The sequence below is a fragment of the Amblyomma mixtum genome, chromosome 5 (genome assembly GCF_055824585.1).
Source record: "Amblyomma mixtum isolate Tamu chromosome 5, ASM5582458v1, whole genome shotgun sequence".
Lineage (NCBI taxonomy): Eukaryota > Metazoa > Arthropoda > Arachnida > Ixodida > Ixodidae > Amblyomma > Amblyomma mixtum.
In genome coordinates this window covers 35,317,321-35,343,708 of record NC_143016.1, presented here as the reverse complement: position 1 = coordinate 35,343,708, position 26,388 = coordinate 35,317,321, and the positions used below count along the sequence as shown (strand labels likewise).

The following is a 26,388-nucleotide window of genomic DNA, read 5'->3' as shown; positions in this document are numbered from 1 at the left end:
AACGCAAAGAACTGAAAATGCAATTTTTGGTGCAATTTAGTGCTAAAGTTGTGGCTATTGAAGCTGTTGTTTGCCTGCTGCAGGGCTACAGTCTACAGTTGTGGCATCCGGTTCCGGTGTTCATGGAGGTGTGCTGTGTTTGGCATCGTTGGTCTGCGAGGAACCTGATGGCACAATCAGGAAAGTGTTTCAGAAAGTTGATTGATACTCCTTCTGTCACGCTAAGTCCACGGCGCACTGCGTGAAAGCGGGAGTCAACTTGTGCTTTGAACAGCGGGCGCTGGCCTGGGACGCGTGGCCCAACGAGAGGCCAAGTGATCTTGCGCGCAACGGAAAGTGGCCGTGTACGCCCGCTGTTTACATTTCCCTGTGATGTGTGGAGATGCGTAAGTGGAGCACCGTAAACGAAACAGGATGGAGCTGACTGACTACACGTTCGACACACGCATACGGAGAAGGCACATTCCTTTGCTAAGCCACCAGGTAAAATGATGTTCACGTTTCCGTGTCTGCTTCGTATTTAAGTTTACGTTTCTGCCGACTCGGGTGGCCTCTAGCGCACCTCCAGCGTTTTCAAAATTCTGCTTCTTTTTTTGATCGTAGCTTTACCTCACTGGCCACTTGTTAGCAGCGCATTCATGATTTCATGTTGTCGGTTTTGTGTGCCTTTGTTTTTTTTTTTTTTTCCCTAAATGAGCATCTGTGTTTTTCTTTTCAGAGGCGACTGAGGCACCTTACCGCAGTATTTGCGCGTAACGTTGTCGCGCCGGAAATATCAGAGACAGAATATTTTGGCCTTTTCTACACTATTCACCTTACCAGAGATGAAGCTGGTGAGTGGAGCAGTCTGCTTTTTACTAAGCTTGCTCTTGTTTTGTCAGTGTTATCGAGGAACCTGATTCTTGTCGTTTGACCTGACAAAATGTCGCGATGTTGTTTCTCCAGCAATTTACACAAGTGAAGTGTCCGAGAACAATTTGGTAAGTAATCGCTATTATACACGCGGGGAATTCAGTTTAAAAAGATTGCTTCAGGTATTTGACTCAAGACAATGCTTTTCCCCCCTCTCTCTCTCTTTTGCAGAATCCGATGTGGCAGCAGCTGCAAATGGCGAAGTTCAATAACCTGAGGAACAATTCTTCCAAATGTATCCTTCTAACTGGTGGATTCTGCTCTGATGACTTGTTTATCGAAGTAAGACATGATGTTGGGCTAGTCGGTTCATGGTTAGAGCGAAACAAAACTGCTCGAAGAAGACGGGACAAAAGAAAGGCACGAATACACTTTGTGTGTGTGTATTCGTGCCTTTCTTTTGTCCCGTCTTCTTCGCGCAGTTTTGTTTCGCTCTGACTTGTTTATGGCATACTGTCATTGTGTAAGATGCTGCTTGTTCATTCAACAGCATTATTTCTTGGTACCCACTGCTTTTGTTGTGGTGCAGTAATATTTAGATCACGGCAAGTTGGTAACAGTAGAAGTACTTTGTTAATGTTCACTACTAAACCGAAAATATTCCAGTGATATAGTTTATCTTAAGATTTTCTGTTCATCAGCTGCTTTTGATATACTTCAAACTTAGCATTTGAATGCATGTTGCCCAAGGCACATACTGCCTCTTGGCTGGTTTAAGCTAACTTCTAACATATTTTTATCCTTTTAATTGCTCCTTACAATTGCTCAGTTACTGCTTTCTGCTTCGTCATGTGTTCCCTAGTTGATATAAATCTGTGTGCTAGTCTTGCGGTTTTTAATACCATCTGAGTTGTAGTGAACATTGAATGAATTTTTTGGAGCTTACTTTTGGATTACATTGATCAGTAAAGCACGAAGAATGCATGGTGTCAAAGATGTCATTGAAACTCATTCTAGCCTGGTGTTATTGAGGCACTAAATTTCTATTTCGTGTTCCCATCATGAAAATTTTGCTGGCTCATCAGGTCTGCTTTTTTGCTCAGGAACAATTTATACCGTATTGTGCGTTTTTATCGTAAAGACTTGCAAAAATTTTCCTGCCTCAACCGCTCGATCGTTTGCGGTGAAACTGCACACAGAGCTTGCACAATACGGTAATTTTTGTATCGTAGCAAGTTTTACAACGGTACTTACTTAGTTGAGCTGTGCATGATACGAAATCGTAGTTGTCTGCGTAGAGATCGTCGAACCAAAACCCGCAGACGCCGTGTTTTCGCTGAAAGGCGGCAGTGGCGCCATCTGTTTTCAGCAGTGAAAAGCGTCACGACAAGGTGCCGCGGCGATTTTGCAAATAATATCATCTGAAAGGTAAAGCCTCGTTAAATCAGTTGTTCTGATATTTCTTTTCGCTCAGTTAGCCGAAAAAAACGGCATATTCAAAGGGCACGCATACAGTGTAGGCACACGCTTCATGCAACGCTCACCTCGGCTACCTCGGCACCTTGTCGTGACGCTTTTCACTGCTGAAAACAGATGGCGCCACTGCCGCCTTTCAGCGAAAAAACGGCGTCTGAGGGTTTTTGGTTCGACGATCCCTACGCAGACAACTACGATTTCGCATTATGCACGGCTCAACTAAGTAAGTACCGTTGTAAAACTTGCTACGATACAAAAGTTACCATATTGTGCAAGCTCTGTGCGCAGTTTCACCGCAAACGAGCGAGCGGTTGAGGCGGGAAAATTTTTGAAAGTCTTTACGATAAAAACGCACAGTACGGTATATTGCTAGAATTTAGTTGCTGGCACAGAAAAGAAGCTTCTGAGCTATTGCTACATTTATGCGATTATAAACTCAGGTTAATGGCAGAAAGAAAATAATCGTAAACGTAGAGCCCATTCGTGACTTGTTGGATACAACTCATGACCGAAGCGGTGAATCTGCCTCGGAGGAGGCTGTCTAACCAATTTCATCCACTTGTCATAATGTTGGGGTTAGCCACCTTGCATTCACTAGTTTGTTTTTTTCTTTGCTTTTTTTTTCACTTGGCCGTGCGATAGACTTCACGGCGCACCCATTAAAAAGGGTATAGCCACCATCACCGTCATCATTGCTGGTGGCTAGCAGGGACAAAGCAACTGACAGCGACATCTTTGGAGGAGCCTTTGCTGCTCTGTTCTTGGGCCTTATCTTACTGTTGGGCTGTACCTTACTGCACCCAATTAATGCCTTGCTTTTTTAAATTGAAAGAGATAAGTCTCTTATTTGTATATGTTATTTGTATAAAGGTTTTTGGTTTTTTTTTTGCTAAGTTTGCATTACATTTACTATTGCACATTTGGACAAGGGTACACAAAACATTTACATCTCCCCTATTAAAGCTCGATTTGCTAAGAATTTTTTGCTGCCCTAATGAGCTAGCCTTTTTTTTTTATGTTAATAGGTAGATGTGTGAGCTCTACAAGTATTGTCCCTTTTCTTTTACAGTGAGCATTGTTTCTAGGACATTTAGTCACTGGATAGCATTGCCTCATCTAGTTTAGTCACGTGACATAGGATGAGAATCTCTGCGCAGTCGCATGACACAACAGTCACTCCATTTCCTCTCATGTTTCAACAGTTTCCTCTCACATTGGTCAAAGAAAACAAATACCAACAAAATCAGTGACAAACAGGTCACACTGAGTTGTGTCTGGCAAATTTTTTTTATTTAGCTCATTTAGGTTTTAGCTTCCTTGTTTACATGCAGTTCACAGTACAAGATGTGATGCATCACAATGGTTAGGACAGGTGGAAATCTTGTATTCAGCTGTCAGGGAAACTTCTTTTGCCTTGGCAATTGACTGCTATTAGTGAGAGAACACAGGGTTCAGGAACGATGATAGTTTTGCAGGTGGTTAAAAGGCATTTGGACTAGACATAATACGAAGACATCAGGACGTACGCATCATGTTAGGTCTCATCCTGAGTCATTAAACCAGCATGACTTTCGATTAGCTAGCCAAACAGCAAACCATCTTGGTCAGAGAAGGCATTCTGTGCTAGTGTCGGTTGAGGAGTGATTCAGTTCATTCAGGGAATGTGTAAAACCTTTGCATTGGGTGTACTTTGTACATTGTGCTGCATTGTATATATAGTTTTCTTATGTGCCATTGATAGAAGTTCATGGGAATCAGCCTACATGATGTGACAGGTGCTTGCCATTTTGATTTCTGCATTAGCTTATATAAGCTACTCTTTTGTGATTGCATAATCTGTGCTCTCAGTGCACATTGCTTCTTTGACTGGCTGTCATGCAACCCAGCATTGGTGGTGCGAGTCTGGCTGACAAAGAAGAATGACCCTTGCGCCACCTGTGTGATAGAATGGGATGTCAATCTTCATGGGCTGTCTTTTCTTGGAGAGCAGGTAGTCTTTGTATTTTTAGCTCTAGAGATTGGTTTAGTTTGAGGCATTCTTAAATTTACTTTATAGGTGTACTGTCATACACATGATTATCTAGTTGGTTGAATGTGAGTAGGGTCACATGCATTGGTCACAGTGTGGTTCGTGCGCTAAGTGTGGTGACCTGAGGCATGTAGAGAGCTGCCAAGACTCACTGTGGCCTGGATGATGACTGAAGGTGCTTATTTGACAGCGGGGCTTCTATATATATAGGGTGGGGATCACACGATATGCACGGATGATTAGGCGAAGAAAATACCAATGAAACAAAGGCTTAAAGGGAAGGTGAAATGGTTTTTTGACAGTTCGAGGTTATTTGAGAATTCGAATCTATGAAGCTTCTTGGTAATGCGTGCAAAGTAGTTTTGCGCTAGCATTTAAAATGGTGACGTAAACACCGATTAAAACCACGACGATTTTCAGGCTTCTCCTCACTGCATTGGATAACTGCGGGGAAACTCGTGGTGACTTCAAAACTGGCGAAATTTCAGATGTCCACTGCCTTCGTCTACATGCTGCCATGCGTCTTCCGATGCCGCCAAGCAATGCTTCATAAGCTCAACCTTCGGCGGCATTCTTTTTCATCCTTGAAACTACCACTTCTTCGCTGGAAACTCAGCTCCACCATACGTGACGTCATCACTGGGGCCTCTGCCTGTCGCTGTGCAATGCAGAGAAGCCTGAACGCCGATGCCCCTTTAGTCGGCGATAACATCACCATTTCAAATCCTAGCGCAAAAAGACTTCGCATGCTTTACCTTTCAAGCTTCAAGCATTCGGCTCGGCTAAAATCATCGAATTCTATAAACTCTTCCGTTGCCCTTTAAGGGGGGACACTGGTCTTGAAAAAAAAATTTTTATTATAGAGTTTTGAAGTTGGCGCTTCTGAAATGAGAAGGAAAGTGTGTATTCCTGTTTCTGAAGTGGCAGCTTCAGTAACCTATTACTCAAGTTCTATGAGAGCCAGGATGATAATTTTACCCTTATTGTATTCCTTGGTGTCAAGAGAACCCAATGGCATACATTTCAGCGAATTTCCTGCAGCAAATTTTCTTCAAAACTCTCCGCAAAATACTTGCATAAAAAGTGCATAAGTGCTCAAGGAATTGTTTTACATGAAATTAAATGACATATCTAGAATCAGCGCACAAAAATACATGTGCCCTTAAAATTTCATAGCTATGACTAAATTAATAAAATTTTCTTTTCAAGACCAGTGTCCCCCCTTAACAGGGACAGATACCTATGAAACAAAGACTTAACAGAGACAGGCAGTGCAAATTCACAGCACAGTTCGGAACTGAAACCAAGCAACACAAGAGTCGGCATTTGCGGTTATATGACTTTATGCAGATGACACTGTGCTTTTATACCAAGTAAAGGGCAGTTCCAGCACATAGAGGACTTCCATTTATGCGGCAGTGAGCCAGTGGAATATACAAGGAATGAGACTTGTTTTGTGAACGAATGAAAGAGGTAAACAGTCATTAAAATGTCGCAAAGTGCAACCTAATGGACCCTTTACAAAACTCTGAACGTCTTCTTCTCGACATAGTGCAAACCTCTTCACCATGGCAGCCAAACTAGTTTTTGGGTCAGAAATAGGGAGCAGCGCTGGAGACCTTAGAGTCATTAGAAGCTTTTGCCAGTGGCTGTAAGAGATATGCATTGTCCGATTAATGCTGCACCCCTTTCCTGCATGCCTGTGCCTTTTGTTGCTGCTGACATAAAGGGATTAAGTTCCCAAGCCATTGCTTTGCATGTACAATACGCCCTCCCTGCTGTAGTCACAAAGGAAGAATAGAAGACAGCTGTGTTACGGTACTGTTCATCAGTTCCTGCACAGCATGGTAAGGTGTGGAATAGGAAGTCTTAAGAGCTGCACTCGCCTCCTACCCCTACGACATTGCCATGGTAAAGGGGTTTTTGGTGTGCAGGAAAGCTGACTTCCGGAGTTTCGCAAAAGGTATATTAAAGAGCTTTGTAGGGGATATGAAGTAGAAGAGGGATCGTCATATAAATTTAGGTTAAAAAAGAAGAGTGCAGATTAGGTTTGGTTTTATGGGGTTTAACGTCCCAAAGCGACTAAGGCTATGAGAGACGCCGTAGTGGAGGGCTCCGGAAATTTCGACCACCTGGGGTTCTTTAACGTGCACTGACATCGCACAGTACACGGGCCTCTAGAATTTCTCCTCCAAAGAAATTCAACCGCCGCGGCCGGGGTCGAACCCGTGTCTTTCGGGTCAGCAGCCGAGCACCATAACCACTGCGCCACCGCGGCGGCAATAGTGCAGATTAGTGTGTGTCGCTGTTGTCGATCCATCACAAACCTTTTGCATGTTGCAAGTGCTGCGTTGTACCTGTTAGCTTAATGCAACGTACACATCACTGCTGATGCTGACATGCCTGAGCAAGTTTACTGATGAAGGATAACTAATCTGTATACAATCATAAGGCAGAGGAGGGCTGCTGTGGTGGCTCAGTGGCTATGATGCTCAGCTGCTGACCCGAAAGATGAGGGTTTGATCCCTGCCGTGGCGGTCACATTTTGATGGAGGTGAAATGCTAAAGGCCTGTGTACTGTGCGATGTCAGTGCATGTTAAAAAACCCCAGGTGGTGGAAATTTTCGGAGCCCTTCACTACGGCATCCCTCATAGCCTGAGTTGCTTTGGGACGTTAAACCACCATAGACCACAAGTCAGAGAAAGAGCGAAAGGTCTTTATTGAAGAGCAAAGATTTTAATCAACTTGATTAGAACATGTGACAAGTTCCTCTTGTGAGGGTAAGAGGTAAGGGAGGGAGCGACAAGTCCCAGAAAGGTGCACGAGGTGAAGAAGAAAAGAAAAATAATGGATGAAATAAAAATAATTCTACAAGGGCTATAATCTTTGAAAGTAAATTCATGTTCTGATATATACGCTATAGTTGTTCAAGAAGGAAGACAAATTCAAATGTGGATCTGCTTTGTGGTTTACCTTCATCTCGTGACTAAGTCATGAGTTCCCAGTCCTTTATATAATACTCTGAGAGGCAAGTTGAAATTTGCTATGAAAGCCAGAAATGGAGAAGAACAACAAATGACCTCAGGGCTATCAACTAGCATTATGTTAAAGAGCACATGAATGCATACCGCTAGCAGGTGGTTAAAAATAAAAATAAAATAAAATAGCACCTTATCACCCATACTCTGATCGGTGAGTGCTCGCCCATTCTGAAAAGGTGCCACCTCTTTCTGGTGCAATGCAAGCAAACCTTGTCTCACACATGTGCTCCCCTGCTTCAGAATATCACACGGATCTGGTATTTCTCCAACAGTTTATTTTTCATGTGTGAACAATTCATCTTTGGCACTCGGGTGACAGTTTGCGCCTACACTTCTGACAGTGGGCAGCTAAATATGAAGTCTGATGTTTGTTTGAAGAAGGCAAGTGCTCTCTCAACTGCACATTCATGCAATGGCCAGTCTGTCCCGTGTACACGTGGCTTTCTGTATGTTTGGCATGTACTGGTTGGTGTGCTGAACCAAGCAGCTTTTCTTGCCTTTCATGTGTTCATCAATAAAATGCCAATTGATATTCGAGCCGTTGTTTTTCGTTTTTTTTGTAACCCCATAAAAGCAGTCAGTTTTGTTGCATGGTAACAGTTATTGCAGCTTACTGTATTGCCAAAATTGGACAGGGATTTTTTATGCCAATTTCTTTTCCTTGAAAGGTACCGAAGGATGGACGAAAGTTCCTCCCCAACACTCTTCTTTTTGCCATGTCGGAAGGAATTTACGGACCTGCTGACAGCATTGTGCAGGTATGAGACATGCTGAGCACCCCCCCCCCCCCCCCCCCTCCCCTCCCAAAAAGAAAAAGAAACGAAAATATAATAAAAGGCTTTTAATTGGTTGACTCTAAAGCAATCCATTGTGCCAGAGTGCTATTACACACCTTGGTGCAGCTGCAGTGTCCTTCGGCTGATAAAGCAATGGGCCTAAGTAAATTATTCAGGCTCCATCTTGTTTTATTTCTTTTTGCCATGTCGGGACAAAGAGAAAAAAGCTATGTGAGAAACTTGCTGTAGTGCTGTTCTGCCCATTTTGATTCTGCTGTGTACCACGGGCTCAGCTTCCCATCTCTGACTTTTTACGTTCACTTATACATTGTGAGTGACATTTTTGTCATCTACTTTGGAGTGAAAAAGTTCACATGTATTCTTTACCTAAGCTTTTCAGCAAAAAAAAAATTCACTCTTCCTAATTAATGTTGCTTAACACAATTATATTTAATTCTTACTGGGTAGCATGAAATGATTGGAATAGTGTTTCGGGACCCAAACTGGTTTGACTCCTTTAGACTTTCTGGCTGGGCTGTCCCTAATTTATACGGGCTAGGTAATTTATTATGCAGTCTTTTCTAAACCAGTATGGATCATGAAAAAAATAACGAGTATGTCCAAGTCAGCAGCTTATTTCTGTAACTGTACGCTTGTACTGGTTAACTAGATAAGGAGCAGAGAACGGCTGAAAAATGGCACAAAGAACTATATATCAGTATGTGCCCAGATGAGGTTTGCCATCAAATGTTCTCGCATAGTGTTGTCCCTGCAGTAATGTAGCGAAGGTATCCCAAGGAGCTAAGGTGGAATCAAAACAAATCAGATCGTGTCAAATTGTTGTTCAGCGAACATCGTTCAGTTCCCCAGAGGGCTTCAAAGCATATATATTCCTGACGATGTCAACCTCCCACCTTTTCATTTGGCGCAGTATTTGAATTTTTTTTTATTTTTAAAATTTTGAAATTTTCAATTCTGTTTTTTGAGCCTCCTTCGTGAACCCATTTTATGCGTTGGGTATATTTTGTGACATCTCTGTGACAAATATTATGTTTGAGCTCTTAGACAAGTACTGGTAGGGAATTTTTTTCACTTTTTTTTTGCTTTGAGTATGAGATACTGGCTACAGGTTAAGGCATGGGATATCATTTCTGTTGGTATCCGGGTGCTGGAAGCGGTAAGGGAATCTGTCTACTTGGGTCAGGTAATGACCGCAGACCCAGATCGCGAGAGTGAAACAACCAGAAGAGAAAGAATAGCATGGGGTGCAATGGGCAGGAATCTCAGATCATGAATGTCCGTTTACCAGTATCCCTTGAGAGAAAAGTGTATAACAGCTGTATATTACCGGTACTCGCCTAGGGGGCAGAAATGTGGGGGCTAATGAAGAGGGTTCAGCTTAGTTGAGGACAGTGCAGCGAGCTATGGAGAGAAACATAAGTGGGCAGAGTGGGTCAGGGAACTAACGTGGGTTAATTATGAGGAAGAAATGTGCTTGGGCAGGCTGTGTAATATGAAGGCAAGGTAAGCATTGGTTGTTAGGGGTAATTTTCTGTATTCCCAGAGAAGGCATCCGTAGCCGGGGCGGCAGAAAGTGATTTGGGTGATCGAGATTAAGCAGTTTGCGGGGATAGGGTGGCCGAAGCTGGCACAGGATAGGGTTAATTGGAGAGATATGGGAGAAGCCGTTGTCCTGCAGTGAACATAGTTAGGCTGATGATGATGATAATCATTTCTTCCTAGCGCTTGTTGAATAGTCCTCACTAACCGACAGGAGATCCCTGATATTGACACTCCTTACCTAACATCACGAGACCTTGCAGGGTGTATGCTAAGTAAAGCAAACCTGTTACATCACCCTTGTGTCCTTGTTGCGAGGCACTGCACTTACGAGATGGTTGTGCCCACAGTCAATAAAATTAGATTAAGGTATATCATGAGCTATATTTACTATTTTTACATTGTAGAAAGTGTATGTATACCTAGAAATTGCACAATGTAGACGTGTTGACTGCATGATCTCGTGACGTTGCTCCTTTAGAGAGTACATCTCACGCTCTTGATTGCTTGGAGCATCTTTTACTGTCCAAGCTTTCTTACCAGGAGCAGGAATGGTACTTTTTGACTGTGTGATAAGTAATGGAATTTATGTGATAATGGAGTTTATGTGTACACTTTAGTCACTATCTCTCAATGCTGCTCATTTTGGCTGCTGCCACGTTATTCTCCCGGTTTTGCAAGGCAGTTGATGGATATTTTTGTTGTTATGAAAGGGCAGTACTTTCATAAAGTAGATTTTTCTCTGCGATAAGGATGATGTCTCATGCGGAGAAAGCGCCATGAGTGCTGCTGGAGCCACTAGCATTGGTTTTGTCAACTGCATAACGTGACAGAGCGCACATTCACATTGTCATTGTCATTGGAGGCACTAATGGCCGTGGTCACTCACAGTCATTTCCTATTTCATATTTCAGCAGGGACCAAAGGCTGACCATTCCGGGCATAGTGTGTATGAAGTTCTGTATTCAGACCCAACAGTGATAAGGAATTCCTGTTCTGTGAACAGCTTAAAGCGGTAAGTTGCGCAGGTGTGCAGCCATCCTTAAGTGCCATTTCACTGCCATTACGGTAGGCGGTACTGGTCATACCATCATAAACAAACGCCTGCGGTGCACCTTACCTAGGTTTGAGGTGCATAAAATGCAAGATCTGCCGTTTATGTAACATGTCTTTCTGTTGACTTCTTTAACCTTATTAAAATGTGCACATGTAAACGGGCTCTCCCAATGAAACTTGCATCGCTTTCTTGTGCTCATGTTCTGTTTCTTTGTTTTGGGCTTTAAACGCTCAGTGGTCATGGTGCCAACCTTTGGGGTTTCGGGATATCTAGTGTAACCTCGACAGTACGCAGTGTTATCCAGGTGAGAACAGAAAGCTGGGCGAGTTGGTCGTTGGTCTTTTTCGTGCTGTGTGACATGGTTATCCAGGTGGGTGCAAAAGATGAAGAGGAAGAATACAGAAAACAGTGCCATCCAAGTTGTCATGAAAGCAGAGGAAAAAGAACGGGGTGGTTGCCCAATGCCGTGTAGCTATGTTACCATGTTACAAGACAGCAGACAGCTACATCAGCAGAGATGGTGGACGGAATGCTTGCACTGGGTGTGCTAGCCATTTAAATCATGCCATTGCCATCGTTCATATGTCAGAGCATGTAATATAAAAAGCTTTTTCCTGCGCGCATGTGTGTGTGCATTGCTAATGCCATGCTGCCAAGAAAAAGGCCTTGACACGGAAGAATAGGTTGGTTGGTTCATGGGGTTTAACGTCCCAAAGCGACTAAGGCTATGAGAGACGCTGTAGTGGAGGGCTCCGGAAATTTCGACCACCTGGGGTTCTTTAACGTGCACTGACATCGTAAAGTACACGGGCCTCGAATTTCTCCCCCAAAGAAATTCAACCGCCGCGGCCGGGATCGAACCCGCGTCTTTCAGGACAGCAGCCGAGCACCATAGCCACTGAGCCACCGCGGCGGCAATAGATGGCACACAAGAATGAGAGCAGTAAGGAGTAGAATCAATTGGGATGCTTGTTCTGTGCCCGAGAGTAATATTACTAGGCATAAAATGATGATGCAGGTGGTGTGGGACAAAGGCTGCACTAGAATAATTGCATGACCTTTATGTATGCTTACATTTTTTGTCTTGTGCACATTAATATGTGCCCTACAGATGCACCTTAGGTACAGTTCCCGGAAGCGTTTAGAATGTTAAGGATTTAGAGCCTCTTTGGGACATATCAAAGAGGTAACCACTGTTTTCCAGTGTGCATGTTACATATACCACTACGCCGCCGCGGTGGTTCAGTGGTTATGGCGCTCGGTTGCTGACCCAAAAGACGTGGGTTCGATCCCGGCCGTGGCGACCGAATTTCGATGGAGGTGCAATTTTAAGGGCCATATTGTGTGATGTCAGGGCACGTTAAAGAACCCCAGGTGGTCGAAATTTCCAGAGTCCTTCACTACGGCATCCCTCATAGCCTGAGTGAGTCGCTTTGGGAAGTTAAACCCTATAAACCTAAACCATACACCACTACAGCAGGCTTCTCAGCGGTCTCAGAGGTAGGGAGTCTCTTGCATCACTGATGAAGTGCCCATAGTTTGTTGCACTTCCTAACACTGGTTCATTTGCACAATTGGATTTGTAATTTGTTTTCCACAAATTATAGCTGTATGCTTACAAAGCTCACAAACACACTGGATAAGATGAAAATAATGCTATATATAACACTTCCATAGATCAAGTTTGGGTGAGAATGAGATGAGCACTGGTAACAGGACAACTGTGTTTATGCAAGGAAAGGAAAAAAGAAGTGTCAAAAAGGACAACTGTGTTTATGCAAGGAAAGGGAAAAAGAAGTGTCAAAAAGAAATGGAGGGAAAGCTTCAGGATTGCATGAAATTTCATATGTACTGATCAGAGCACACTCAAAAATATTTTGAAATAGCATTTGGTCTCTCTTTTTTTTTTGTCTGTGCTTATCATTTGCGTGTTTGCAATATTTTGTTGGCTCATGCCATGTCAGGTGAACTAATTTACTGAGTAGTGGTGTATTAAAAGGCACTGACTGGTTATAAATTTTCTATCACTAATTAGTTTTAACCAGAATGGTCTAGGGCATGGTAGAATAAAGGAGGGCAGCACCCGTTAGCATCCGCAACTAAATATTTCCACCGCTGGTTAACTGCAGGATGATGATGACTGAGCGAGCCATCAAGCAGACGCAGGCATCAGTGTCGCGTGTCCGCCGAGCCATTGAGAAGCGGCTTCAGCAGCGGCTGCAGCTTCACGAGTGTCTTGCCAAGCAGGAGAAGGTGCGGCTACGCATCGGTCTTCTGAAGGAAGTCACTGAGGAGAGAACAAGGCAGCTGGACAAAGAGCGGCTAGTTTGCCAGGCCAAGGCTCAGGAGCTAGCCGACAAAGGTACCCTTACTTTTTCTCTTTTTTTTTTGTTGTCGTTTCTTTCCGCTAGTTTGTCGCTACAACATATTTTATATTCCTGTCTGTCGCCTGCAGTGAGGCAGTCGTGTTGGTGACTGTTTTTTTATATATACGAGGGGGTACCCAAAAGAAATCGGACTTATTTTTGTTTGAACTTATTTGTTCACATTTTAAGCACAGACCTTCAATCTCCTTCAAAGTATTCCCCACTTGCATTGATACGCTTGTCGAATCTTTCATTCCATTTTTCAAAACATTGTTTAAATTCATCTTTTGTGATGCTTGACAGTGCCTCCGTTGTTTTTTTTCTTCACCTTAGCAACATCAGCGAAACGCTTTCCATTCACCTATTTTTTCATTCTACGTAACAAAGAAAGTAGCACGGGGCAAGGTCAGGAGAGTATGAGGTTTGAGGAATAGGGGTCATGCCATTTTTGGTCCAAAACTGTCGTAGAGACAGGGCTGTGTGAGCAGGGGCATTGCAATGATTGAAAAACCAGTCACCCGACCGCCACAAATCTGGCCGCTTCCACCGCACACTGTTGCCCAATCTTTTCAAAACATCCAAGTAGAAAGCCTGGCTAACTGTCTGACCCTGCGGGACAAATTCTCAATGGACGACTCCTCTCACGTCGAAAAAACAAATCGGCATTGTTTTGAGGTTTGGTTTCATCTGACGAGCTTTCTTGAGGCGAGGTGAATTTGAAGTTTTCCATTGGCATGATTGTCGCTTTCAGGATTCGATTCAGGAACACTTGAGTTGTCCCCATAGCATCGTCCTTGTACGTCTTTGTTAATATTTAAAGAGTTTCTATTCAACTTTTTCCGAGCAAAAATCAGAATTTCACCGGCGCACGCTATTCACGAAAATCAGCCATTGCAAAAGCGACATTCACACAAAACAGTCGTCACTCTAAAACTCTGCCTAAACTAGTCTGACCTCCTTCAACGACGGCACTCGGCTTACTGACTCTGGAATGTTCGTTCTATGCGCTCCTAGTGGCAAAACGCGGTACCACAGACGCTTTGCCGACCAAAAAATTTAGTCCGGTTTCTTTTGGGTACCCCCTCGTATTTTACCTCTGCCTTCGATTTACTGTGTAAGTGCTATTCTTTATATCCTTTCTGTCATAAGTTTCTAACTTCTGAAGCAGTCATATCTGTACAGCAATAATTCTGCTACGCAGAGCTAAAAGCTGTTATGGCGAGCTGACATGGGATTGTCGGGGATGGAACTCTCTTGCAGTGCACAGCCTGTAACTTTGAAATTAGTCGGGAATGAGGCAGTTTCATTTCAGTAAGCACTATATTATCATAAGTGCTTTCACTTGCACAGAGGCTGTCCTCCTTTTTCCTTGTTTAGCGTGCTTACCGATTCTTCTTTGATTACACATACCTAATCAAAGCATTGCTTTTGCTCTTGGCTGTAGCATGTCACGTGTAAGCTCAGCTGGAATAGGAAACTAAGCCCTAAATTGAAGTTCACTAGTGTAATATGTAATCCAAGCACATGATGCTTATGCAGTCAGTAGTATACTTTGAGAAGAGGACACCGCATTGCCTTATGGACAGTGACTGCGGAAGGACTGTCAGTGAGATTGCTGCTTGCAGAAAAACTGTAGGTGTCATTAATTTCATAATTACACGCATAAGTACACAAAATGTCATAATTGCACTTGTGCATTCCCCATTTGGCATCGGTCGTATTGTTAGCTGTAGGTCTGAAAGCTTGGAAAAAGCCACACGAGGTGTTAACACGATCCCCTTTTATTTTGCTCTCTGCCTTGTTTTGTACCTTGCTGATTTGTTTAGACCTGACTCGTTTGTTTGTTTACTACTTTTTGTTAACTTTTTACTACATCACTTGGGCTCTACGTCGTTTGTTCTTACATTTTGTTTGTTGTTTACACTGAATAAACTTTTCTGTGAACTTGCTTCCATTCATCGCATATTTTTAATGCAGCTATTTTTGCGCTCATGCTTCTCCCCAATGTAATACCCTTACATTGAGAGCCTTCACGGGTACTCTGAATAAATATCTGAATAAAAATGAAGCAACATTGTAGACAAAGAGTGCTTTTAAATTACTCTTCGCTTTTGAAAAGATTCTGTGTAGCAATTCAAAATTGGTGATTTCATGTTTTACTAACAAGGAGACAATGGCTTCAACACTTTTGTGTATTCCTTTTTGGGTAAAGCCAAAATATGCTTGATTTTCCACATAGAGCGACAGCTGGCAAGCATGGCAGCTGAACTTGTGGAGAAGCGGAACATGCTTGTGGAACGGCGGAGGCACTACTTCGAAGTTCGGGAGAGCCTCCTGAAGACTTCTTCGCGGTTGCTGTTTAGGCAGAAGGAGCTTATTACTGAGTTGGCCTTTATCTACCCTGTGGTGCCTGTAAGTGCTGCTTTCTCTCTCGTTGTACTAGGAGTGAATAAATGTGAATTTGGAGGTAAGTAGCTTGCTAGGGTATGTCCAAAGGAAATGAACAGGTTTTGAAAGCATAGGGAAATATTGCTTTCTTTTTTTTTTTTGAGGACTACAGTAATTGAGTAATCAGCATGTTTTCTTTTCCTAAATTGATTGCTCAATTAGTTGCTGCCTTCATACGAAAAAGCGAGCAATTATAGAAGCATTTCTTTATGCTCTCTTCTGTTCCAGAGGCTGCTGCTTCTTTCATATCCCACTAGCTCTGGATCTGTTACAGGCACAAAGGCCTTTTCTGTCTTTCAAAAAAAGTGTTGTGACCTTTCATGAGCTTTGCTATGCACTGGTGGTCATTTGTGTATTTCTATAGGTTGCACAAAAATAAGATTGGTTGTACGAATTCTGGCTTTTACAGTGGTAAATTCATAAGTTGTTGAAGGGCCTTGTTGTCGAAGTGATTGAAGAGGGGAGCAGATAGAGGGATACAGATAGCATATACCATTTAGTGCAACAGCCTTAGGAGCATGTCAGGTATTAAAGAACTTGCTGTTGGGCTAGTTGGTTTTGGTTAATTTTTGTTTAAGGAACTTCACATATGGGAACCTTCATTATTCCATAGATTCTCTCAAGCTAGCCAACTGAACACAGCCATACCTGACATTCTTGATTATGAAGACAACTGGACGAAGTGCCGTAGAGGTGCTTCATCCTGTTGTCTACCTTCATATTTTGTCCTGTTTTCACGTCTCAGTAATCAAGAATGTCAGGTATGGCTGTTGTCAGTTGCTGGCACTTTATCCTGTTGTCACGCCTTAATTATTGAGAATGTCAGCTATGGCTGTGCACAGTTGCCTAGCTTGAGAGATTCTATGGTATGATGGAAGTTCTCATATGTGAGGTTCCTTGGGAAGAGCCCTAATTACTTTTGAAGGCAGTTTTCATTGTCAAGGGAATCAACTAGGAAAGTGTAGGTTTACTGCTGCCAAGATTGGCCCGGAATTTTCAAAACTTGCATTGCGACCTATACAGAATCCTCTCTTCTGCCTCTGGGTTGTCATTGTCCTCAAACTAGTCACCAGAATCATGCCATGCCCCTGGCTCTTGGCCTTTGGCTTCAGTTTGGAGAATTGAAGTAAGTTGCGGGAAACTGAATGTGATGAGCAAGATGTGCAGGAAACAACTGTGGCTCTGTTTTTGATTCTTGTTGTGCGGGGGTGGTGTTAGTGGTGGCTGTTTGCAGTCAGAGGCATTCACTTCTTGTGACCTTCAGTCTGCGCGACTGTGACTGCCTAGGGAAACGAACTCTGCTCTTGGCTCATGCATTCGTTGCGCTGTGTGCACTGTGGCGGGCTAGCACAGAATTGCCTCGTGGCATAGTTCATGCATTACCCGTGACCATGGCACACATTTTGGCATTGGTGATGTGAGGTGTAGTGCAAACAAGGGTATTGCTGACATAATGAAAACATGAATCCAGCTCATATACAAGAGGTGTTATCGCTTGCCACTGGTACGTGAGAAATGGTGAAAGTTTCATTTGTTTAAGCCGTTTTTTTTCTGAGCAAAGTGATCTTTCTTTTTTTTTTTTTAAGTTCAAGGATATTTTGGACTTTTTATTATTCAGGCAATTTTTTGGGTCCTGCCACGTCTGAACAGCGAGTTGATGACTGTAGTAATATAAGAAACGGTGCTGATGGCTGCCCGCTGCCACTCCTACTAGTATTATACCACTGCCTTGCAGAGTGCCAGCAGTTGATTGTCCGGAGCAGAAAATGTGGTTTGCATTTTCATGGTGTTCTTAAGTGCACTGAGCAGAGCTGATGAACATAAGTGATGTGGGTGGAACAGAGCTGTTGCAACCGCCTGCAATCTATGTAAGGGTTTTCATAACCTAAGCATGCATCCATCTTTGACATTAACACGTGAGGAGAATCAAACCAAAGTGAATGTTGGATCTCATAGCGTAGTTAGCTACATTTGCTTTTTCATGTTTACAGTTTTATTGAATGCCCTGTTTTTTTTTTAGCTTCCAGACAAAAAAGGCTACACTATCTGCCTTGTTCATCTTCCGAACAGCGAGGACTTCATTGGTAAGTGTGTTTATTTGGTAACTTTGTTCCTTTTACTGAAAAAAAAAAAAAATACTGGTTTTGCCAAACCTATTGTGCTTCCTTGTAGTGATTGTGTTCATAAAATTACTTTTGGTATATTGAACCCATACTAGCCCTAACACATTGCTGACAACAGCTGTGTTTGCGAATGAAGGTGACCTGAAGGTTAATCCAGCCAACAAAAGGCAACCTAGAACACTGGGCAGCATCGCTGAATGTGCGTGCCAGTGCTGAGACAGCAGCCAGTTGGTTCTGCAGTTTTGTTACTGTGCACTGCAACACTACAACACTACTGACAAAACAAGAAAAAAGCTTTGCCCAAACGAAGCGTGAACTCGCAATTTTTCATTAGACATGTATTTCTTGAATGGCATGGATTTCCCAGTGCGTGCATTATCCGGTTTTATTATTATTATTCCAACGATGTAGGTACAACATTGCCCAGAGAAAGAAATGTGTAGAATGCAAACTTCATGGATCATTTATAAAATTATGATCTCATCCAACAAATATTACATTGGCCTGTCAGGAAGGTGTATCAATAAAAGAATAAGCAAATATTCTAGGAATGATGGAGAGACTACGCACCCAGGAAATCCGGCAACAAATTGTGCTCCACACTAGTATCATCCAGTCTTTTACGATACATACCAGTATAGTAGGATGTGGCAGTGAAACGACAGAAAGAGAGATTATGCAGTTTTCGAAGTTGTTTCTGAAAACTGCGTTGTTGACCCTTCCATTGGCGTAACGGAAACTGAATTATAAGTAATCAGAAGGGGAATAAAGGGATAAAGAGAGAGGCAGCTACAGGTGCATCATCAGGAAAATAATAAAACGGGACAGAGCATGTTTCAAAAAATATATATCATGCATGAAACACACGTCTAATAAACAAGTGTGAGTTTGCACTTAGTTTGTGTGAGTCTGTCTTTTTTTTCATCAGTAGTGTTGTACTAGCACTAAGCAACCAAGAATTATACCAGCAGAATTTTTTTTTATAAATGGCTTGATGTGTTCTTTTGGTGAAATGAACGAATTTATAGATTTAAAGAAGTGCTATTGAATGGCTGCCCTTCTGTTCTCTCTTAATATTAGTTCAATGGGGTTGTGGGAGCCTCCTAATATGAAGTAAGCTTCTAACAAAGACTGCTTTTGCAAGGAAGTTATTCTACATTAAGGAACTCTGTAAATGCCCCTGAGTCTTTGCTAAATTCAACTCCATCCTGCCATCAATTAGCCACACTGGTTAACTGAGTTGGCAGTGACAGTCCTAGTCTGGCAAGTTGAATCCCTAGATCTGGGCAATTTTTCTTCAACCACAACAGTTTCAAAAAGCCGTGCAGCTTTTGTTCTGGCTGTACGGGAATGCTCAGGTGTACACTAGTTGCAGTTATTTTCTTTTCTTATCGCATTATTTGAGGCCCTATGCCTACCCAGGGTGTGCTTAACTGAGCGAAAGAATGAATGTGAAGGCAGCTTGCAGTGGTTTTGCACCAAGCTGTGGCTTTTTCCTTTCCCTAGATCGAGAAGACCAGATGATATCCGTTGCCCTTGGCTACGTCACGCACACACTGCTGATGATGGCCCACTTCCTGGATGTGCCACTGCGTTATCCCCTTATTCACCTCGGGTCAATGTCCTCTGTGCGAGACAACCTCATAGAACACTTTTCGGACAAAGAGCGCGAGTGAGCTTCTTGTGCTGTTATTCATTTCCTATTGTGTCGCATGCCTTCATAATGACTGCTAACTCTAGGATTTTGTATATGTCGGGGGCTCTGCAGAATTTTTAGTAGCATGCAGCTGAGCTCTCATAACTGTGCTTACCAGAGTAGAGAGAGAGAGAACATATTTTTCACCATAAATGCTCTTTATTTTTTCCCAATATTTACGAGCATCTGAAAAGTATCTCTTGACAACAAAAATAAAGCAGATGTGCTCACTGCATCTATGTTATAGTGCATTCATTATACTAGCAAACATGGCAGTTTGTAAGAAGGGAAGGCAAGTTGGCCTCAGCCAATGTGGCATGGCTGGTTACTCCAGTTCTTTGAAGTTGTTGTTACAGTCTGCATTGAGCTTGGAAGTTTTCGATTAACGTGTGCTTTGCTTGTTCTCTTCTGTGAAAATTACAGGTTTCCACTATATATGAAAGGAAAGGAACGTATGATGTTCAACTACAGTGTCTACCTCCTCAACCGCAACATTGCCCAGGTATTGGACGTTGGTCAATGCCTGCTGTTAGCAATAACTGCATGATGCAGTTCATAGAGTGGTGCCAAAAGCTGGACAGTATTTGTTAATAGCAGTGAATTAAGCATGCCTGAAAAAACATTTGCTTAACAATTTAAGAGAGTGTGTAACAGGTGGCACCGAATGAAAGCATGCATCCAGCATTGAGCATGTTTTAAACACCTCCTAGGTTGCAAAAGGCTGCTTTCTTTAAGATGTTTCTGGTGCATTGTTGACAATGTAATATCGGTCACACAGCGCCGAGTTCACGCTTGGAGCAGCCTTTCTCCGGAGCACAAGCTTGTGGCGTATGTTCTGCGAAGGGATGCTTCACTAAAGTGTGCCTTTCGTGAAGGAGACAGTGATGTAGAGAGTTTGAGATTTCCGTTCTGTTTACACTTTGTTGAAGACCTCTTGTGTCTTGTTTGGCACAACTTATTATGGTCTTGCTCAGAATGGTGTTGTGGTAAACACTGACCTTTGCCGACATTTGGTCTTCTATGCCCCTCTTTATTTGTGTGTGTGTGCCCGCGTGTGTGTGTGTGAGAGAGAGAGAGAAAGAGGGGGCCCTCCACCTTGTAGTTTGTGAACCACTCTTCGGTTAAAGTGCGTCTCCCACCTACAAGCCTCCGCCCACCCACCACCACCCTCCACAAGGCCTTTGCCCACCATAAGCCCACATAGCAGCTTAATGAAAAACCGTTGGCGAAATTAAATTCAAAGATGCCGCGAAGGCAATTTTCGTGAAAGTGAAAATGCAAAGCCAATCCTCGTATAATGCAGATTTGTCACATCACGTTGCAGGCTGTCCATCTGTCTTTTTGTGCTTTCTTTTGTTTTTTGGGGGGGTCTCCCAGTAACTGATGCTTTTATGTTCTTGAGCTTTGAATATTAAAATTCTGCCACTTGAGAGCTGGTTGGCCATTTTAACAAGAGTTCAAAACACAGTGCTTATGCGTGTGCATATGCATACATGTGTGAATTAGATTAGCTGCCCTTCTGGTACACACTTGCAGCTGACCAAGTGCAACCTGGCTACAAATAAGTGTGCTGGACAGTTGCTCACATCTAGTGCTGTGCCATCAGTGGTAGCTGTTCTGTCCGCAACATTTTGTTCCCTAGTCGGCAGCACATCAAAGTTTGCCAGTTGTAAAACTGCCTGCTGTAATCCATGTCCTTCTGTTTGCCTAAGTGTGTTGCATTCTCCTTGCCTTTTTTGCTGAAGCTGAGGTGCCATTGCAACATGGTCACCAAAGACCTTCGGGCTACCCTGCACAATCTTTACGGGCTCTACGAGTATTACAGCATAAAGCAGTGAGTAATGCCTGGTGTTGCTGCATTGGTTGTCAAGCAATGCAGAAAGTTGGGCGAGTTGGTAATACATGTTGAACTTAGAAAAGCGCAATAAAAAGACAGGGACAAGAGGAAGAAGAAGCACGCAGGACAAACGCTTGACATCAACTAGTTCTTTACTCGGGAAAAAACACATATATACAGATACATAGAGGGCGGAAACAAATTATTAACCAAACAATGAATCGGCTTTATCACAAGTGTGTTTAGCGTGAACAGGTATCAAGGTAGGCAATTTCCTTGCGTGATAAGGTCAGGGAAGGAGTGCTGACACAATTTTCAGCTTTCTTTACAATACGATAGGCCTCTATAATTTCTCTGTGAAGCCTTTCTTTTCCTTTACCGCACGTGCGTGTGGCATTGAACTGCGGCTCATTTGCTTTGCATTTTTTACAAGACTTGCAGTGTTCTGCTAGGTGTCCATCCGTTGCTACAGCTTGCACAGCACGACGGTGTTCCCTCAACCTATCGTTCAGGCACCTGCCTGTCTGGCCAATGTACGATTTCTTGCACGAGAGCGGAATCTTGTAGACCACCCCTGTGACGCAGGTTGTGAAACGGGGGGCATGCTTCGTTGTGCACCCAGGATGGTCATTCACCTCGTTGACAGCTCGACACATTTGTGAGAGCTTATTGGGCGCTGAAAACACGACGGATACCCCGCACTTCTCGGCCACTTTTTTAAGCCGGTGCGACACGTTGTGTATGTAGGGTATCACCGCCGGACGCCTAGTCTGGGGTGCCTTTTCTTTTCGCTTCCCAGAGTTTAGCTCCTTCACTAGGCTTTCAACCACAGAGGCGATGATTTCTTGTGGGAAACCAGCAGATGCAGTCACAGCGCCTGAAAAGGGCTGGTTTCCCACAAGAAATCATCGCCTCTGTGGTTGAAAGCCTAGTGAAGGAGCTAAACTCTGGGAAGCGAAAAGAAAAGGCACCCCAGACTAGGCGTCCGGCGGTGATACCCTACATACACAACGTGTCGCACCGGCTTAAAAAAGTGGCCGAGAAGTGCGGGGTATCCGTCGTGTTTTCAGCGCCCAATAAGCTCTCACAAATGTGTCGAGCTGTCAACGAGGTGAATGACCATCCTGGGTGCACAACGAAGCATGCCACCCGTTTCACAACCTGCGTCACAGGGGTGGTCTACAAGATTCCGCTCTCGTGCAAGAAATCGTACATTGGCCAGACAGGCAGGTGCCTGAACGATAGGTTGAGGGAACACCGTCGTGCTGTGCAAGCTGTAGCAACGGATGGACACCTAGCAGAACACTGCAAGTCTTGTAAAAAATGCAAAGCAAATGAGCCGCAGTTCAATGCCACACGCACGTGCGGTAAAGGAAAAGAAAGGCTTCACAGAGAAATTATAGAGGCCTATCGTATTGTAAAGAAAGCTGAAAATTGTGTCAGCACTCCTTCCCTGACCTTATCACGCAAGGAAATTGCCTACCTTGATACCTGTTCACGCTAAACACACTTGTGATAAAGCCGATTCATTGTTTGGTTAATAATTTGTTTCCGCCCTCTATGTATCTGTATATATGTGTTTTTTCCCGAGTAAAGAACTAGTTGATGTCAAGCGTTTGTCCTGCGTGCTTCTTCTTCCTCTTGTCCCTGTCTTTTTATTGCGCTTTTCTAAGTTCAACATGCATTGGTTGTCTCACTTTCCATTTTGCTTTTAGTGACAGTTTAGTCATTTGTTGTTCACTCTCTGCTACCTGCTCTTGCTTCTGCTGCCTGTTTACTTTGTCAAGTGCCTACTTATTGCTGAGTAAAGTTGCCTAGTCGAGGAAATTCAGTTCACATTCAATTTGTTCACCACAGTTGGAGGTTTGCTTAGCTCGGCATTACCTTCCTCCAGATGTAAACCAAATGCTGAAGGCTTGCACTTGAATGCTGTTTTGTGCCCTTTTTAGTGGAGCAAGCATATGCAGTAAATTCTAGCAACATGCATGCTGAAATGAGTATAAAAGGACATTGAGGACAAATTGAAGTTGACCTGTATCAATAGACTGCGGCATTCTAAATCTAAAAAGACTACTCTCACCGGAAATGGAGCTTTTATGAGCTAGAAAAGACCAAAAAATTAAATGCTGGTGTTGTCATCTCTGGCCAATTTTGCAAGAAAAAATTTTGCATCTAGTACAATGAATTTGGGGTGTGAATCCCAGAGGCTATGCTACAGTGCCATTCACTTCAAAATGGTACCTAGATACTCGCCCTACTTGGTGTAGACGCCAAGAGTTTGAATGGAATGACAGGAAAATTTTCGAATTCAACCTTCTCAGACATAAATGTGTCTCTGCTGCCAGACAGACATTACCATGCCCAGAAGGAGCCTGAGAATCAATTTTCTACTGGTAAGAATAACTCAGTGGACTTGTCCTCAGTGTGCCTTTAATTTTTACTACATCCAACAAAAGCATTGGTGTTGTTTGCTGCTGACATCGCTGGTTGCTACACTTAAATCTAGCAGAGCTGTTTCTTTGCTCATCTTTGCTAGTCACTGTACATGGCAAAGCTCCTAGCTTCGTGCAGTGAGTTGATTTGCAGCCGCTTATTGCTTGCTTGCTTTCTTTTCCTTACTCGAAGGAACAACCAGCCGAGCAGTGCACCAGTACCTGTGCCGGCTTCCTCTTTACCTGTGCCCATCAAAAACAACAACAACAATATTGGCTCTGGACTGGAACACCCATCGTCAGAAGAGGTGCTCTCACCACCCACAATGAAAGGCCCTGACATGGAACATATTTTCAAGTGCGAGGAAGAGCCAACGATCGAGGAAGAGCTGAGCACAGCTGCTGCCCCACAGAAGCTGAGCAGCTCCCTGGACAAAGGGCTAGACAGCCTCCAGAGTGCAGGCGCTGAGTGCGAGGACAAGAGGAACGCGGTGCTTCCCGTCAAATTCCCAAGCCTGCAGAGCAGCTACCGCCTCAGTGAGCCAAACCTGAGAGCATTCGAGGCGCGCTCAACACTCAAGGAGAGGCAGGTGGCGGCCGACGATCTGCTACCCGTGCCACCCATCGTGTATGATGCAACAGAAGAGAGTGGGTCACTTAACAGTGGCGACGGCGTCGTGGAAGTGGCCGTGGACACGTTGTTCGACGCAGACCTCACAGCAAGGACGGAGCAGCTGGCCAGTGTGGTGCGCAGCTTTCGGACATACTCATCTGTGTCATCATCTAATGGACCAAGCCCCAAGCCTTAGCGTATCATTGCTGATTTAAAAACGAACTGGTTATAGTTTTGAGTTGTGAAAGCCACCACATAGAACTCGCATTTCATTTGGAACAGTGTATTGTTTTTTCTGTGTTGGTGCAAAAGGAATACCAGATGCTGTTGCGGGCAGCTTTCTTGTTCTTTATTTTCGTTTCCAGTTGAATGCTTAGGCTATATGCAAATATTATGAGTGCACAGAGCTATTTGTTATATATGCCTTCAATATGACTTCGTCGTCAAGGAACCTTAAGGTGTAATCTGCCTTGCTTGCCTGCCTTCACATGAGCATAGATGCTATAACAGTTGCATGTGCAGGCACCTTTTTCTTTTGATAATGAATGGTCTCCTGTGGCCCGAGTCATACCAGTAGTGACACCAAATGTGCCTGTTACTTGCAGATATAAAGATTATGGCCTGTTCACACTCATTGTAAATTCACATAGAAGAGTGCCAGTTATAGTAAGTTTGAGGATTTGTGATATAAGCTTTTACTAGCATATTCTGCAGATGTGTTATTTGGTTATGAGTGGGCCCCTTCTGCGAGATGTTTATTGGCTCATCGCTTGTTAATTTTGCACTAATTGGCAGGACATGTGCGGACACACTAGATTCAACTGTGATTCCATTGATAAAGTGTTTCATGTGGACTGCCATGTTGTTGCTAGGCGTCATGACAGTGCATAATGCGGCAACATTTGTTCGCTAATTAGGGCATTTGCCCCCATACGAGGTAGAGTTATTGTGATATATTTTTTTCTTTAATGAGTGCTTGGGCACAAGAACATTGCAGGTAAACTGAAACAAAGTAATCGCTCATACTAGTCATAAAAATAAACATACTTGCATTGACTTTGGTTGCTTGTGAAGTTGAAATTAAAAGTGGACAAACTATGCCGCCTGTGTCTAAGTTCATCGTTCATCTCTTTTTACTTATGCCAGTGAGGGTGTGCCTTTCGGCAGCCCCAAAATCTGCTGTTATGGTCCTTTGCAACATGTATGTATTGTAGCATGAAAATACCGAAGAACTAACTTCTGTGACTGTCTTGGAATCACGGAAGCATAGAGGCATCAGATGTAAAAGAAATAAGCCGATGCTAAGGCATCAATCGAATATCGAGTGTTAACACACCTAACATAGGTCGCTGGTTCAAATCCCTGCCGTGAGCTAGACTACTTAACTAATGTATGCCACCACGAACACTCTGGGATAAACGGTTGAGCCACAATGTTCATATGAAGATTTGTAAAGACATAGAATTGGGGGTACGTAGGTCACCGTTTTGAATCCCAGTCATGAGCTAGGCTGTAACTTAGCTAGTAGGTTTATGCTGCACGAAAAGCTGGATTGTATGACAGCATCCGGAACTTGCTGCACAAACGGTTGGCCCACAAATTTTACACGAATATTGGTACTGTGTAGCCCGACTTTGAGGAAGAGTTTACTCATAAAGAAAAATTTATACAGAACGGACGCTCTGCAGGATATCGGCCCAGGAACTGCATTAGAGATTAGCTGCGCATACGCGCTAACGCTGGTAGCGCCACTAAAAAGAGGGGTTACCAACGGACCTCTCTACGCAGTTTCTAGGGCGAGATTTCGTAGACTGTCCGCTCTCTGAATTTTTTTCTACATGAGTGCACTTTCGCGATCCGAGATATGAGGTCCGTTCGATTCTCCTGCATTACGTGAACTGCTTTTTTTTTTTTTCGAGGTTCTGCACTTCGCCATTCGTTCCAGCGGTGCAAGATGCCGCCGTATACACGACGTCATTCTTTTGAAAAAAGTGCAGACGTTGTGCAGGTCTAGTTCAGGAAAGTTAAAAAAAACTGTGCATCTCCTCGGTGCCGAAATGGTGCAGCTGCAGCCGCCATGC

The 26,388-nt window shown here is 43.5% G+C and overlaps 1 protein-coding gene across 3 annotated transcripts; it reads left to right on the top strand.

Annotated features, from left to right (window-relative positions):
- The first annotated feature begins 96 nt into the window (after positions 1-96).
- Positions 97-25,408, top strand: Uvrag (UV-resistance associated gene). Of its 3 annotated transcripts, none has more exons than XM_089543899.1 (14): positions 97-483; positions 719-833; positions 946-980; positions 1,084-1,147; positions 4,215-4,318; positions 8,068-8,157; positions 10,653-10,750; positions 12,922-13,154; positions 15,398-15,570; positions 17,627-17,690; positions 19,236-19,401; positions 19,849-19,927; positions 21,171-21,259; positions 23,888-25,408. In XM_089543899.1, the coding sequence occupies exons 1-14, from the start codon at positions 415-417 to the stop codon at positions 24,501-24,503; spliced, it is 1,995 nt and encodes a 664-aa protein (XP_089400025.1). In that variant the 5' UTR covers positions 97-414; the 3' UTR covers positions 24,504-25,408. The 3 variants fall into 3 exon arrangements, with proteins under 3 accessions (XP_089400025.1, XP_089400027.1, XP_089400024.1); XM_089543898.1 differs by having other exon boundaries at positions 98-483; positions 10,650-10,750; XM_089543901.1 differs by lacking the exon at positions 4,215-4,318 and having other exon boundaries at positions 1,084-1,194; positions 10,650-10,750.
- The last annotated feature ends 980 nt before the right edge of the window (positions 25,409-26,388 follow it).

Excerpts from the sequence above, each read along its gene's own strand:
- Uvrag (XM_089543898.1), top strand. The coding sequence starts at position 415 with ATGGAGCTGACTGACTACACGTTCGACACACGCATACGGAGAAGGCAC. Across the intron at positions 4,319-8,067 it reads TGTCTTTTCTTGGAGAGCAG|GTACCGAAGGATGGACGAAA; the intron begins GTAGTCTTTGTA and ends TTTCCTTGAAAG. Across the intron at positions 10,751-12,921 it reads TCTGTGAACAGCTTAAAGCG|GATGATGATGACTGAGCGAG; the intron begins GTAAGTTGCGCA and ends GGTTAACTGCAG.